At 45.8% G+C, this 16695-nt stretch overlaps 2 protein-coding genes across 9 annotated transcripts in view; one reads left to right on the top strand and one right to left on the bottom strand.

Annotated features, from left to right (window-relative positions):
- LOC147321283 (RNA-binding protein Musashi homolog 2) overlaps positions 1-16695 on the bottom strand; it is a 277095-nt gene that overhangs the window by 143537 nt on the left and 116863 nt on the right. The gene's annotated exons all lie outside the window — the stretch shown is intronic.
- Positions 10898-15232, top strand: LOC147321285 (uncharacterized). Its single transcript, XM_086309657.1, has 2 exons — positions 10898-12067; positions 14909-15232. The coding sequence occupies exon 1, from the start codon at positions 11078-11080 to the stop codon at positions 12005-12007; it is 930 nt and encodes a 309-aa protein (XP_086165783.1). The 5' UTR covers positions 10898-11077; the 3' UTR covers positions 12008-12067; positions 14909-15232.

Raw genomic sequence — 16695 nt, 5'->3', positions numbered from 1 at the left:
AATCTGAATTGTTTTCTGATGTTTCCTTTTCTTCTCTAATATTGCTTGTGAAAAGTGTTTTTCACGTTCTTTTCTTATATATAGTTATACATAATATTTATTGCCCTTTATTTGATAAAATACCATAGCAGGGAAAGTGAGGATGTGGACCTGGGTCCAGATTCAAACCACAGATATTGTACCTTAATGTCAAGAAACTAGCATCGCCAATAAATTCCAGTTTCTAATATAATGTAACAGAGTAGCTTTATAGTAGCTAAATACAAAACCCTTTCCTTCAGGGAACTGCCCTGCATTTTTTTAATGGCTTGCATTAAATACTAAGAGAATGACGTTAGACGTTGTACTTAGGTTTGAGGATTGGCTTTGAAAACAGCCGTGATATATAATGAAGTCGGAACACTTACACACTCAAGAGCTTCTCTGCACTGCTCTGCCTACCCCACAAACCGGCTGTTTTCACAGAAGCATGAAAGGTGGCCAGAGTTTTGCTGCAAATGCATCAAACCAAACCTAACCACTGTGTCAGATCTTCCACACCAGAGTGGGTAAAAGGGCACTGAGAAAAAAATCCAGGAAATGAACAATTTCATAGGGGAACACCCATCCTCATCAAGACTGCTGTGACCCTAAGCAAAGGGCATATACAGTAGAGGGGAGAAGTGGAGGCTGCTTGTCTATCAGCTACACAAACACCTTCATTAAGGTGGGAGGAAAGGGAAGCCTAGAGGTGTACTGTGGTCTGTGTCTGGGTAAAGCTAGGCCAGTTTAGACAAAAGAGCAGGAGCCGTGGCCGGCGAGCAGACCGGCCAACAGCACGGCAAGTCTCCGTGGGTGTCTGACGAAATTAATTAGGAGAGTAAAAGGAAAATGTCTGTCAGATCACAGATCACGTCGTGAAAAATATCTCCCCCTGCTGTGATCTATTGATTGCCATTAAATGTTCCAGCTGCCACCCCATAAAATATTAATATTTAAAATCTGACAGCTATAAAGTGAATTTCAGCTTTTTTTTCCCCCTACCTAAATAACAGCTGTCTGAAAGAACATCATTAAGCACAGGAATCCAACGCACTTCCAGCGAAGAGAAAGGAAACACCACGTTTCTCCTCATAGCCGCGCTCTCACCACGTCTCTCTGTCTCTCTCTCTCTCTCTCGAGCCTCCTTCATTTTAACTCACGTTGCACCAGAGGCTGCAACAGCTAATTCTATCACTCCAGTTTAAGTGGACAGACTCTCATCCCGATGGGCTCGAGGGAGGAAAGGAAGGGTGGACCATTCATTAGTCACTAAAGATATAGGAGTATTTAAACAACTTTAGCGTAATGTCACAGCTTAATGCCTGGTTGGCAAAATTCACCAACAGGCTCGATGCGAACATGTTCTGGTTCTGCACGTGAGCCGACAGGATGGCGCACCGCTGGCCCAGTCGGGCTGCAGGGCCCTGCTGTTAACATTACAATGTGTAGTGGAGCGGAATAAAGCGGAGCAGGGTTTCATCTCACCGTACTGGTGCGGTTTTTCCCAGCATGTTGTGGTCAATGTGATGATAACACACACAAGGCAATCAATATAAGTTCAAAAATGCCCTGCAATTAGAGCTATGGGGTATTAGTGTTTTCATAACACTCCTATTATATATTCATATTCTCTATCAGGGTTGGTAATCACTTGTCTCAAACAGTTTAATTACAGCTTGGCAATGACTAGTTAACGTGATTAGATGTTATACCTTATTGTTGCGTGTGGCATATTACATCAATTATATTAAAGAGTTATTATTTTCATGAGGGCGCGGTGCTTGCGTATGATACAGGATGCAGTGAAGGCTGAGTGACAGGGACTTCTTAAAGACTTAATTTTACAAATAAAGTAATCAATATAAGCTACTGCACATCACGTCTCACCACACAGTGAGCAGTAAGGTCTTTTGCATAATTGCAATAAAAAAGTGTATTGGCCTGACTGATTGAATTCAGTCTTGGTAATTGCAGCATAAACAATGTAGTTGACTGTCACAGCAACTGTGCCACTAGGCTGTCAACAATCCAGATATTTTTCTGGTGTCTACTAGCATATCATGCAGATCCACAGCCTGCCGTGTAATGAGTATAATTACATGGTGCGCATGTGTTACCTGTGGAGCACACACACACACACACACACACCCTCTCCCACACACATGTGGAACACTATTTTCCATTCCTATGACCTGTCACTCAAAATCAACCCTGATGGAAAAAAAGATTCCCAGCTATTCCATGGCGCCACAGTAAAAATGTTCATCTCTTCCTCATCTCACAATAAAAAAAAACAAAGAGCCTGCATCATCTAATAGCCAGCGAGATCCCTGTTGATGCTGCTGTCCATCAATATGACCACCCATTCTCTCAACCCAACCCCCACCATTTGATCGACATTAACTCTGCAGCTGCCCACCAAGCGCCTCCCTGCATTCTCAATCTTTCTTTCTCACCCCAGTTACTCTTCCTCTCTACCAGGAGATGCACCACATGCTTCCAGGCAAAGTCAATGTCTGCCTCTAGTCTCCCTCGTGCTGTCCGTATCCAGTACGCTGCTCCTGTTCCTCACTGTAGTGTCTTGCACACATCTAAGACATATCCGACTTGTAAATAGAGTGGAGCTTAAATGACAACAGCACTGCTTTTGTAGGGATTTAGGGAGGGAAGGAAAAAAAAGGAGCTGATTTGTGCAAAAGACTGCTGGCGAAGATAAAATGTTAGGCTTTGGATCTAAATTCCACATGAATGCCTTTCCCTTTAGTGTGCATTATGATGGCAATGGACCATATCATAGTATTTGTTTTGCTTTAGAGCTGTCCTCTGTGATTTATGTTCCCCGAGTGCAAATATTTCATGTCACTATACAAGCAATGTTTCTGTCATAGAAAACGTAGGGGGTATTCGGGGGCTGAATACGAGAGATTTGTGTACATGTGGCCCGTGCGTGTGTGTGTTTGTGTGTGTGGGCCAGTGGCAAGGCACATGTGGCAGTGCCAGTGTGTGACCGCAGGCCCCCTGGCTGGGGAGCAGCGCCTGGAAAGGTTACCCAGCAGAGTGGCTTTTGTATGGTAATGTGACCTCCAGCTCCCCAAGGAGTCCCAACACCTGCCCAGCACCCCCACCAACCTCACATCCTCAACATGGTAACTGTTTTCCCTCCATCTGACTCCTGCTCTGCTCTTGCTTTGTAGTGCAATTATTGTGAATATCTGCATCACGATTGTATCACATAAATACAACAGTTATAGGTCTGCGTTCAGCTTAACACCCACTCCAACTTTAATATTAGCTGAGTAGTTACCGTCATCTTTAGGCATAGGCTGAGGAACAACTCTGTAGCAATATGCATGCAGACAGGCTGACACCCCCCTAGACCTACAGACAACTGGCTGAGCATAGAGAGAGGGGCTCTAAAGCAATTATAGCAAATTAAATGAATGCCCCCAAGTTAAATAGTGTTAATAGTGTTCAGGGAGACAAATTTGAGATGCAACGCACAGTGTGATGGCAAGATCCACTTGGATTGCTGAGTAGCAAACGGTAGCATTAATTATATTCAAACCCTTTTAACAGAGAATCAATTCATGGCATGCTGTGACAGGTTGTTCGCTTTGGAAATGGACTGAAAAGCTTTAAGCATCAAACTAATTTTTGGTGACACCAAAGTTAGCTCGCGTTATGTAGTAGCGAAGAAAGTGAGAGATGAAGAAGTGGTACCTGTGAATTGTTTCGTCCTGGATAGAATGAAAAAACAATGAAAGAACTACCAACTAGTGACACTTTCACGGAGCTGCTCCATGACTCAAGATGACAAGTGATGAAAATGTAGAATAACATATGCTGTCAGGCATGAGAAGATGAAAAGATTTCATTCCCAACAGTTTCTCAGAGATGTGCTGATGTAAAAAAAAAAAAAAAAGAAGAAGAAGAAGAAGAAGAAGAAAAAAGAGGGGGGAGGAGTATTGACTGAAAAACTGTGGTGATAATAGTGCTTTTTCTCAATGCAGTATTTTAACCCAAACTCGGACAGGCATTCAGGATATTGACGATGCGCTGCACACTAAAACACACCCACTGTGGTTCGTGTCCTCTCTCTAACACCAGCTGATCCTAACAAAAGTCCTCTCTATCCTTCTGTTTAAGGTCTCAACATTTGTGTGAGGTGTCCAACTACCAATCTCTGCGCCTGAGGCGGCCCACCTACTGAACTCATTTCTCCATCCCTCTTCCCTGCCAACCCACCCCTCTCATTCCACTCGCATTGATCTTTTATAAGCGTTACGTTTTTACTGGCTGTGGTTTTCCCCCTTATTAAATGCACATTTCGGCATTGTCGTTAAATACGACGCGAAGCCACACACTGTATATATGTGTCATGCAATAACGCGTTCCCCTGCTACACTTTTGTCTATTTATTTATCCATTTAAAAAACTTAATTATGAATGAATGTCACGTTGAATAATTCATGTGTACCCCGGTGCTGCGAATAAATGGCGAGTACACCTTTGCTTCCTCCCCTTCAGTGTTCCTTCAACCCTTTTAGTAGCACCAAGCACTACTGTAGGTTATTGGTCTTTCTTCCCCTCTGGGGGGTTCTTACGCACTTAGTTCTTATTAAAATCCCTCTGGCATATGAACACACACCCCCAATGACACATGCACGCTCAAACACACACCTACATACACATACAGATATACACACACACACACATACGGACCAAGGACCGTCTGCTGGTACAAACCATTTATTAAAGCTCCTGTGAAGGTCCTGGCAGTCAGCCAGAGGGAGACATGACTTTGGATCCCATTCATGTCCACATCAGCAGAGTAAAATGTTTCTAGGTGTTGATCCATGACAGCCATTATTGCTGCAATCCAGTTTTATCACTGTCAAATTCCACAAAAGAGAAAATAAGCCCTTTTTCTGCACTTTAACAGATTGTCAATACAGTTCAACCAATCCAAACAGCTGCTGAGGGAGTTTATTTACTTTTGAAGATCTGTTTTGAATAGGGAGGGGAGGGAATCCACCCCCGTGTCATTTTCTCTCGCTACAGGTCCACAGACACTCAGAAATGGTTTAATATTAAGGAAAAAATGTAAGCTTTTAAAAGATCCAGAGCACAGTACGCAATGATTCGTTACTCAACAATCTTTGCAGTGATATACATAACATTTGCTGCAAATCTGTGTTAATTCTGACAGACATTTCTGATTTAGTTATAAAACAATATAAAATGTAAAAGACTGTTGTGTCTTTAACCAGTGAGAGTTCCTCCTTAGTATAAAGGTAATGTGATGCTACTTATTCACATGCTATTTTTGCATGGCAACAATACAAAACCTATGAAGACGTCAACACTGGGGAAAAAAAACACTAGTAGCAATGTCGTAATCAAAGACCATGGAATTCTATTGAAATTTTCGCAATCTGGCTCAACACCAGAAAAAAATAACCAAAACAACAGACTTGCAGAAAATGTTATATAATTATGGAGACAAGTCAAAATCAGAAATGGTTGCATGTATTTTTATCTGATAAAGTTAAAACGTCACGTATTTTTTGGACTATAAGGCGCACTTAAAATCCTTTAATTTTCTCAAAAATCGACAGTGCACCTTAATTCTGGTTGTGCTTACTGACCTTGAACCGATTTTATGTGGTACAGGGTACTTCAAAATCTGTCAAAAATGTTTCAGTCCGACTTTGGTAAGCGACGAAGCCCGACCGCTTCAAGGTCCAAGGTTCTTTATTTGTCACATGCATAGTTATACAAGTATAACACACAGTGAAATGTAGCCTGACAGGCTCCTCGACATGTGGAAAAAATGGGGGGGGGGGGGGGGTAGAGGAAGAACATATATATATATATATATATATATATATATATATATATATATATATATATATATATATATATATATATATTAGGGGTGCAACGATATTCGTATCGATATTGAACCGTTCGATACAGTGCTTTCGGTTCGGTACGCATATGTATCGAACAATACAAAATTTGTAATTTATTTTATCAACTTTCCTTCTGACGATGCTGTCTGTGTTGAGCGCTCAGTGAATCTGCGTTCGACTACTCCGCCTAGGGTCGACAGTGCAGCCTAGGCGGAGTAGTCGAACGCAGATTCACTGAGCGCTCAACACAGACAGCATAGTCAGAAGGAAGAGCGCAGGGCAAGCTAGCAAGACAGAAGTTAAGCTCTCCTTGTAACATGGACCTCCCCCACCCTCATTCAGATCTGGTGTTTGGAATTATTTTGGTTTTCATGTGACGTATGACCCTGAAGGTAAGCGAGTCATGGACTAAAGTAAAACAGTATGTTGGATGTGCCATGCAATGCTCAATTACATGGGTGGGAACTAGTGTGTTAGCGCAGTTAGCTCGTTAACGTGTTGGCTGTCTAGCCCCATGCACGGAGCGATCGGCGGTAGCTCGTTAACGGAGATTTGCCGTGTTGTGGCGTTAAGGTCATTTCAATGAGATTAACCTGAAAGCACTAGTGGGAACACAACGAATATGACTGCACATTTACGCCGACATCATCCTAGTGCAAAGACAAGTGGAAGCAGAAAAAAAAAAAACAAGCAAGCATGCTACTAACTTTAGCCGAGTCATTTAGACAGCTGTTTAATATGCTGCTGAGAATATAGCCCAGAAGAAGCGTATAGTATAGCTTTTATTTTGGAAAGAGACATTTCTCTGTAATAAACTCTCTTTTCCAAAGATGAGTGATTCCTCAATCAGATACAGGGCTCGCAATATCGCTAGCCCAACGTCCCGGGGCTAGCGATTTTTTCAGTCGGGCTACCAAAATCTATCTCTGCCCTGCCCGTCGGGCTATTGTAGGAAGGAAAAATATATGTCAATGCTTTTGCAGTCTTTCGGAAATGTAGCTGGGTAATTATGTCATTGGCATCGGTGAGCCACTGTCAATATGTGACATATTGAAATCGCGTTTGAATTTGCGCTTGTTTTTTTGCTTTCACTTTGCAATCGCGCGAACTGTATAGAGAGCGACAGCACTGATCTGTGAGTGATGATAATTTGCGCACCAATTCCTCTGACATCGTCTTATTAATTGTTAGCTTACTATGCAAACATGACAAGTGAAATCTCCCGCAGCTTAAACATGTGAGAGGTTGATCGCGCAGAGAATCGCTGAGCTTATGCGTGTGCGTGTGTAAAAGCAGCAGGATTTATATTTGACTACGATGACCTGGATGACTGAGAACCTTCACAGAGAGATATATATTTTAGTTCTGCTGAGCCAAATAAGACAGGTCAGGGTGAAGAAGTGACAGCCAAAGAAAAGCTTACCACAAAACGGAGAAGTTATGACAAATCAGACTATAAGGCAAAAAGAAAGTGCAGCTTTATGGTTTCATGGACAAAAGAATTTCTGTGGCTGCAATATGACGAGCTAAATAACCAGGGCTGCACATAAGTGGTCCGCAGGTGCGCATTCGCTGTCAAAATAAAAAACACGCACAAGGGTTAGGGTTAAATTTAAAAACTGTACTTTTGAGTTAAAATATATATTTATAATTTTAATAAATGACAAATTAAAAAGGCATGAACATTTTTTTTGTATCGAAAAAATATCGAACCGTGACACCAAAGTATCGAACCGAACCGAACCGTGAATTTTGTGTATCGTTGCACCCCTAATATATATATAGTATATTCATTGGGTGAATGTGCAGTAGTAGCAGCAAGCAGGTGAATTCTGTACATTAATATGAATAGACATCTGACTATTTTACAGGATAGACATATATAAACATATTTAAAATTAAAGGAATTTGGAATGTACATTGTGCCTTGGTTTAGAGTGTCTGGAAGAGAGTCCTGTCTCAGTCAATTATAGATGATTTGAGAGGGCGGGTGTGTGTGTTTAGGGCCCGGATGGCTTGGGGATAGAAGCTCCTCTTGAGTCTCTCTGTCCTTGCCCGGATGATGCGGAACCTTCTACCAGATTGCAGAAGTTGGAACAGTTTGTTGCCAGGATGGGACGGGTCCTTCAGTATCTGCGCTGCTCTAGTCCGGCATCTCCTGGTGCAGGTGTCCTGAAGCGGGGGGAGAGCTTGATGGATTGTCTAGCATTACAGCTACCATAGTTAGAAGCCTCGTGGAGTAATATGTACTGAACAGCTAAGTAACAGCAAAGAGACTGACTCGGACAATGACGAGGGGATCCGGGCATGCTCGATGCCGAAATTGCCCAACTGTTAAACCCAGACACTGAAGATGAAAAATTTGATGGATTTGAAGAGGAATGAACTGAAAAGGTGAGTGTATTGTTCTGCATTTTATGTGTTACAACTGAACAGTGTTGAGAGTTATCGTGAATGTTTTGAATAAAGTTTGCCTTATCTGACTGTTTTGTTTCCCTTAATGCGCCTTATAATCCGTGTGCACCTTATAGTCCAAAAAATACGGTACTGGATAATGATGTAAGTACGTGACATTTACTTTTTAATATAAATCCATCACACTTGCTTTTCTTTGGTAAGGTAAAACATTTGATTTGATTATCTGTACCTCTTTCCAACAATAGAACACTTTACTTTCAGAGTTGCTTAACTAAGTCGTTTAACACACTGCAATTTAGAGGAAATTAAGTTGAATAAGTTATTTTATTATTAAAGTAATATTTTTCATTGAGGAAATTTGGATTTTTGCTTGTATATGCTGTCAATTACAGTTGCAACACAATTTTATACCCCAATGGAGTAATTAAAAACATATATCCTAATTTTTGCCTCTTACGGGGTATTTTTTTCTTCTTTATTAATAGCATCGCAATATATTTTGTAAGATTGTCTTGTGTGAAGATTTTGTTGTGATACCTTTGTTATCACGGGCAACACATTGTGATACTATAGTATTGTGATTTATGCTGTGATTCCTAATTGTAAGGCAACCTTACAACCTATTTCATTAGTGTCAGCTGAGGTGTCTAAACCAGTATTAAAAAGGAATATGGCTCACCTTATCTGAAACACACAAAACACCAGACACCACCGTGTTTCAGGAATTACTTGTTGCATCTGCCACCAGCTCTCTCTCTCTTGCACACATGCCAGCATTCAGAAAAACACACACACCAAAAGAAAGCAATGGCAAATCTCCACGCATAAACATTCTTAATAATAAGAAAATGTTTAACCCAAAGAAGTCCACAGCTCATACAGCCAGTCCCATCAACTACCTCCACTCTGCACTCTGAAAAGATACAACCTTGCTCTGTGCTCACATGCCATGCAGAAAAAGTGCAAAGTGGTCTGAAGTTTGCTGTGTCATCAACATACATTATTACCGCGGGTGACATCAGGTAATACCATCAATTTATTCTTTATTCACTGACAGCCATATATCGTATTTAATTTAAAATTGCAGAGAGGAAGCGATTGTGCAGGGTTGAAGTAATCATATGGAGCATGAAACTATACTGTCCTAATTTACAGCTTCTTCATCACCTCTATTCAGTACAGAGGGAATGATCTACAACGAGGTGGTCTGTTTCAGCGGTCAGAGGAGGTCTAATGCATTTGGTAGGGGCTGATAACAGTGCTTCACTTTCACACCGAGCACTCAGAGGGAATTACAGGGCTGCAGAGAGGAGAATGTCTGAGTGCTTTAGTTAAAACCAGGGGTAAATGCTATCTCGTGCTTACATACTCCCTGATCCATGCACACTGAGGCTACCTGATCGTTTCAGAGCTTGGTCCATTTACATTTTCGCTCGACACGGCCACTCGTACTGTATATTCTGCTTTACAAAAATCGATTGCAGAGCCAAAGGCCTCTCCTTTTCAGCAGAGCACTGGTCTCCAGCCAAGCCTTACCTGGATTGAGAGATATGAGGATGAAAGGATTGGGTGCACTGAGACCATAGCCGTGGGGGAGAGATTTTAGTGCGGGGTTGAACATGTTCACTTAACGCTTAACAGAAGATGGGTATGGAACCTCTCTGAGGAGAGGTAAGGCAGCAAATAATGCGAGAGTATCTATTAGTACTTTGGTAACTGTTGCCTGAATCTGAGGGCCTCTATGAACCCTTCAACGACTAATCCATCAGTTGGACATAAGGGGCCTGCCGCACAGATCTTACAGCCTTCTTTCTCACTCTCTTGCTGTATTGCTAAGCCAAGTCTGATTTCTCCTCATTAGGAGCGGCGTTCTTTAAACATGCCTACCCAGCAAGTCCAACACTAAACCCACAAAGGTCTGACCAGTTGCCCTGTCACTTTCTCGCCCAGTAACTACCTTCGCAAGAGAAGACAGAAACTGAGCCAGCGCTTCCCTCTGTCAGTGTGGCACAGTCTCAGCCAGCGTTATTCATCACCCTCACAGTGAAGGCTAAATATGAACACACATATGAATATATGAATAACTGAACGAGTGGTTATTGTTATTCACCTGCACGCACTCTGCCGAGCCTGCAAAGTCTTTTGTTTGGAGCCTGTAGTTCTGCTGAGCATGGGCTTTCTGACAGAACGTCTGAAGTGGGGCAGAGGGGAGTGGGAACACAGGTGTTACTGAGTGGCTCTTTTACTGAGAAAGAATGACCTGTGTCTGCAAATGCCCCCTCTGTCTGTCTTCGGAGCTTTCTGCAATGCCCCTGTGCCCTCGTTCTTCGGTGGCTACCACGCTGGCATGAAGACCTGCCATTTGCCCAGATGGTGGACAGCAGGGGTCCCCCCCACACTTCCTATATCAGTGAAGTGCTGCCCCCGAGAGTGTCTGAGATGCAGCTTTAGCCCATATGCCCAAATGAAAAAATTACTAAAGCATAAAGATGGTCATCTGTGCATCCAAAAAAACAACTTATGTAGACAGACAAATAAAGATATCTTGTGGCGGACCACCAGGTGGCTCCACTCACACACAAGTTGAAGGGAAGTGTGGGGGTGGAGATTTTGGCGCTGACTATATGTGAAGTTCTGTCAGTTAATAAAGTTGTTGGAGTGAGACACTGAGACCTCTCCTGTCATTGTTACATACCTCCACATTGGTGACCCCTGTAGTGAACATGCTAAGGCTCGACGACGAAGCCAGCTCTGGCCTGGAAGCATCGGCGGCCGCCGGACCTTCACCTCCGCCGATGGCTGCGTTTGCTGTGGCGCTTAAATTGCCGGATTTTTGGCTTCACGATCCTCCTTCATGGTTCATGCACGTAGAAGCTCAGTTTGCTCTTCGTGGAGTTTCAGCCGACGACACTAAATACCACCATGTGGTGGCCTCACTTGACCCGCTGTCAACCCGCCGTGTGATGACTCTCCTCCGGGATCCCCCAGCCCAGGGCAAGTACGCCGCCCTCAAGGGGCTGCTGCTGCGGCGTTACTCCCTCTCTGATGCTGAGCGGGCCGAGAAACTCCTTTCCATCGCGGGCCTGGGCGACGGCACCACCCTCGAGCTCATGGAGAGCATGCTGTCCTTGCTGGGCGCGGAGGACGGAGGATTTCTCTTCACCCACCTCTTTCTTCGACAGCTGCCGGCTCCAGTGCGCGCTGGCCTTGCCAACTCCCCGCTATTGGCCACGAAGGATTACCGCTCCCTTGCGGAAGAGGCGGATCGCATCCTCCTGGCTACCAGGACTTTCGGCGTCCAGACGGTTATTCAGGACCCACCAGCGTTTTCCCCCTCCCCCTCACCGATGCTCCACGGGCCCTCCGACTCGTCCACTGTGGCCGGAATCGCTGCACGGCGGCACCGCGGCACCGCGGAAAGGGGCTTTGTTTTTATCACCAGCGTTTTGGAGCGAAGGCACGGCGCTGCCTCCCGCCTTGCAGTTTCCAGACCCAGGGAAACGGGCATGTCAGCGCTCTGTAGCAGCCGCGACCGCTGGCAACAAGGAAAGGCTGCTTTTCTTAGAGGACTCACGCTCGGGGAGGCGTTTCCTGGTGGACTCCGGCTCACAGAAGAGCCTTCTTCCCCCGGCTGGCTCGGACAGGCTAGCTGAGGGTTGCGGGCCATTGCTAACAGCGGCTAATGGCTCTCCCATCAAAACCTTCGGTGAAAGGTTGGTGACTGTTTGCTTTCACGACCGTGACTTTCAGTGGAACTTTGTTGTTGCTGCTAGCTCTGTGCCTATAATAGGCGCTGATTTTCTTTGTGCTCACGGACTACTGGTTGATGTGGCTAACAGACGTTTAATTGATGCTGTGTCCTTTTCCTCATTACCCTGTTTGACTCGGGGTGCTCAGCCCGTGGTGCATGCTAACTCAGTAGATTCGGGTGACGTTTTTCAGTGTTTGCTTTCTGAGTTTCCCTCACTCACTGTCCCCACTTTCTCGAGCACGGTGACGAAGCATGGGGTAGAGCATTACATAACTACAGTAGGGCCCCCGGTGTTCGCGCGCGCGCGCCGCCTCGACCCCGCCAAACTGGCTGTCGCTAGGGAAGAATTTGCCACCATGGAGCGTCTGGGCATCGTGCAGCGTTCGAACAGTGCCTGGGCTTCTCCGTTACACATGGTGCCTAAATCTGATGGTCGGTGGCGACCTTGTGGGGATTTCCGCCGTCTTAATAATGTCACGGAGAACGATCGTTATCCCATTCCCCACATCCAAGATTTTTCCGCCCATCTTGCGGGGACCTCGGTTTTTTCTAAGATCGATTTGGTACGGGGATATCACCAGGTTCCCGTGCGCGCGGAGGATGTCCCCAAAACCACCGTAATTACACCTTTCGGCCTTTTCGAGTTTCTGCGCATGCCGTTTGGCCTGAAAGGTGCCGCCCAAACCTTCCAGCGGTTGATGGACTCGGTCTTGCGCGGGCTGCCCTTTGTTTTTGTATATCTTGATGATATACTGGTGGCCAGCAGCTCGAAGGAGCAGCACATGTTCCATCTGCGTCAGGTTTTTCAGCGTTTGGCGGAGCATGGACTGATTATTAATCCGTCTAAATGCCAGTTTGGGTTGCCCGTTCTCGATTTCCTTGGGCACCGTGTTTCCGCCGAGGGCGCGGTTCCGTTGCCTGACAAAGTCCGAGCTGTTTCGGAATTTCCGCGTCCCACGACTGTTAAGGCACTGCAGGAATTTTTGGGGATGGTGAATTTTTACAACCGTTTTCTCCCCAGAGCGGCACATCTGCTGAAGCCCCTTTATGGGGCGTTAAAGGGTAAAAAAGCTAATGACCCCGTTGACTGGTTTCCGGACAGCATCCAAGCGTTTTCTGATGCTAAGTCAGCGTTAGCTAATGCTGCCCTTCTGGCCCACCCATCCCCCTCAGCGCCGATTGCGTTGACCACTGATGCGTCGGACATAGCGGTGGGTGCGGTGCTGGAACAGCGAATCTCGGGTGTCTGGCAACCGCTCGCCTTTTTCAGCCGTACGCTACGTGACAGCGAACGCAATTACAGCGTTTTTGACAGGGAGCTACTGGCGCTCCACCTGGCGTCTCGTCATTTCCGTTTTTTTCTCGAGGGTCGTCACTTTACCGCATACGTGGACCACAAACCCTTGACGTTTGCCATGTCCAAGGTTTCCGATCCATGGAGTGCACGCCAGCAGCGCCAGTTGGCAGCCATTTCTGAGTTTACCACGGACATTCGGCACGTGGCTGGTAAATCCAATCATGTGGCTGACTGTTTGTCCCGTGCGCTGGTTTCTCCCGTCTTTCTCGGCATAGACTACTCCGCCATGGCTGCCGATCAGAGCGGTGACCCTGACATCCTCGCGCTTAAATCCACCCAGACGGGCCTCATACTGGAGGACAGACCCGTGCAGGACGGTGGTCCCCTCCTCGTCTGTGACGTTTCCACCGGCCGCCCTCGCCCTGTGGTTCCCGCTTCCTGGCGTCGTCAAGTTTTTGACTCGGTACATGCTCTCTCTCATCCAGGGGTCCGGGCCTCTGTTAAACTGGTCAGCTCTAAATTTGTTTGGCCAGGCCTTCGCAAATCTGTTAAGGAATGGGCGTCGGCGTGCATTCCCTGCCAGCGCGCGAAGGTTCATAAACACACCAAGGCGCCCCTGGAGCCGTTCTTCATACCCGGCAAACGTTTCGATCATGTGCATGTCGATCTGGTGGGTCCCTTGCCGCAGTCACAAGGTTTTACGCACCTTTTGACTGTTGTTGACCGGACCACCAGGTGGCCGGAGGCGGTCCCCCTGGCGTCCACTACCGCAGCAGTGGTGGCCAAGGCGTTTTTGTCGACCTGGGTCTCGCGTTTCGGCCCACCCGCGGACATTACGTCAGACAGAGGCCCCCAGTTCATTTCCGAGCTTTGGTCGGCCATGGCTGATGGACTGGGGGCTAAAGTCCACCGCACAACCGCATACAACCCGCAGGCTAATGGGATGTGTGAACGGTTCCACCGGTCGCTGAAGGCTGCCTTTCGCGCCTCCTTAAAGGATTGCAATTGGGTTGACCGCCTCCCGTGGGTTTTGCTTGGGCTGCGCTCTGCGGTTAAGGAGGATCTCGGCGCTTCCCCAGCTGAGCTAGTGTTTGGTCAGCCCCTCCGCGTGCCTGGAGAATTCTTGCCTGAAAATCCTCCTCCCTGCTTCGATCCATCAGTGCTCTCTCTCACCCCGCTTTTGCACTCGCTTCGGGTTCCTGGTCCGGTGCACCATTGCGTGCCTGACACCTTTGTTCCAAAGACTTTAGAGACTGCTAAGTTTGTTTTTGTCAGGCACGATGCCCACAGGACACCGCTGCGGCCGCTGTATGACGGCCCGTTCAGGGTTATTGAACCGGGCCAGAAACGTTTTGTTTTGGATTTTGGGGGTCGAAGGGAGACTGTGTGTGTTGACAGACTTAAACCAGCACATGTTCTTCCGGACAGTGATGTAGTGCCGGCCCAGGCCCCTCGCCGTGGCCGACCTCCTGCGCTGGGGTTGACAGTCTCTGGTTTTCCCCCCAGGACTACCCCCGGACCACCAACGTTTGAGCCTCCTCCTGCCTTTCCTGCTCGCCTTCACCAGCCTCGTTCACAGGATGGACCTTCCTCTGCCTGTTCTCTCCCTCCCAGGTTCAGTCGTGCGGGTCGTTTGCTTAGACCCAGGGTCCTGGACTGAATGGAGACCTGACTGTGTGTTCAAGGGGGGGTATGTGTGGCGGACCACCAGGTGGCTCCACTCACACACAAGTTGAAGGGAAGTGTGGGGGTGGAGATTTTGGCGCTGACTATATGTGAAGTTCTGTCAGTTAATAAAGTTGTTGGAGTGAGACACTGAGACCTCTCCTGTCGTTGTTACATACCTCCACAATCTCAACTTTTTTCCTTAGCCTCGTCTTTTATTATTTCATCTAAAAACAGATAATATTATATATAAGCTTATAAATATATGTTCTGAAGCTGGCATGATAACACAAGAATGAAAAGATTATAAGCAATGTGTTAATAATGGTATTGATTAGAGCACCACACCGCAAGCCTAGAGACTGGTTGACAACCATCCAGCAATTGCCAGTCGCTAAGGAAAAATGAGTATTCCCCGACCATTTGTGAGTGTCTGCTGGAGGTGCTGGCAGTCTCATTGATTTCTAAAGCCCCAATCACTCATGCCCACAAACCATTCGGTGACTCCAGACAACCACTTAGTAGGGAAAATTGCATTTTACGCAAATGGTTGGCAAAGAGGTTTTTGGTTCAGCACCCCCTTTGCAACCGATTTCACTCGGTGAAAACCAGCAACCTCCGACAACCACTCACCAAGGGAAGCTACTGAAGCAAGTAATCGTGTTATTCTGGCACTACAAGAATTCTCTGCTTTGACTGATGAGTCAAATCATTCTTTACAAGGCCCCCTCTCCTTCACCCAGATGTTTCCATACTGTTAATTTTCAGTCTGTAACACCTATCTGTTTTGGAAAAGCATCTAACAGATTAGTTAGATTTAGATTTAGACGCTAAATGAAGAAGTAGATGTAAAAACTGATAAAAGGGTATTTTGATTTATATTTTGATCTGTTTTATGAGCCTGTATCTGTTCTTTTGTCGGTAGTTTAGCACACTTCTTTACCTAGCACAGTCCTAATGATACAATGGTATTTATGGAAAATGCAAGAGAAACTCAGTCTTGCTCTCTGTGTTAAATAAACAGAATAAAACTATATGAGAATAAACCTAAATGTTTTTATTGTACTGATTATAATTAATAAAAAACAAATCTAAGAAACAACTTGCTGTTTGCATGAATTTTTATATCTGGAGTGAGCACACCACATACCATTTATCAGCCTTCCATTTCACTTCCTTTTATAAGTACTGAGCTCGCAGTGTTGTCTATTGAGTATCGAGTCTATTGAGTGGGATGAAAAGCTGAAAAAGTGGCTTTGTGCCTACTGCTACACATCAGGCTCTTCAAGTTCATAATGTCATACTGACACCAGGAGACAGGCAGTGCCAGGGGTGATGCCCAGGAGTGAAGGGAAGGTCAGCGAAGCTTCACAACAGAACTGGTGCTGATGCCACAGCATGTATGGCTCAAGTGCTTGGCAGTGCATCTTAACAACAAAATGTGACATTTTTAGAAGCTGTCAAATTGCAGTCTAAAAAGCGGTCTTGACTGGGGACCAGGCCAGAGCACCGCTGCAGGGCTTTCAATCTGTCCGTAATGGGAAAGATGGAAGAAGATAAGATTCCAATTCAGCCATTTCTGCACGGCCCAATGTGATCACACTGCAATCCGACAGGGCATTTGGAGA

This window comes from Aulonocara sp. 'chitande type north' Nkhata Bay, linkage group LG10, assembly GCF_057382095.1.
Source record: "Aulonocara sp. 'chitande type north' Nkhata Bay isolate Kocher_YH1m ecotype deep benthic linkage group LG10, A_spYH_male_GT1.1, whole genome shotgun sequence".
Lineage (NCBI taxonomy): Eukaryota > Metazoa > Chordata > Actinopteri > Cichliformes > Cichlidae > Aulonocara > Aulonocara sp. 'chitande type north' Nkhata Bay.
The sequence above is the reverse complement of the archived record's forward strand: the minus strand, read 5'-3'. Positions and strand labels throughout refer to the sequence as shown.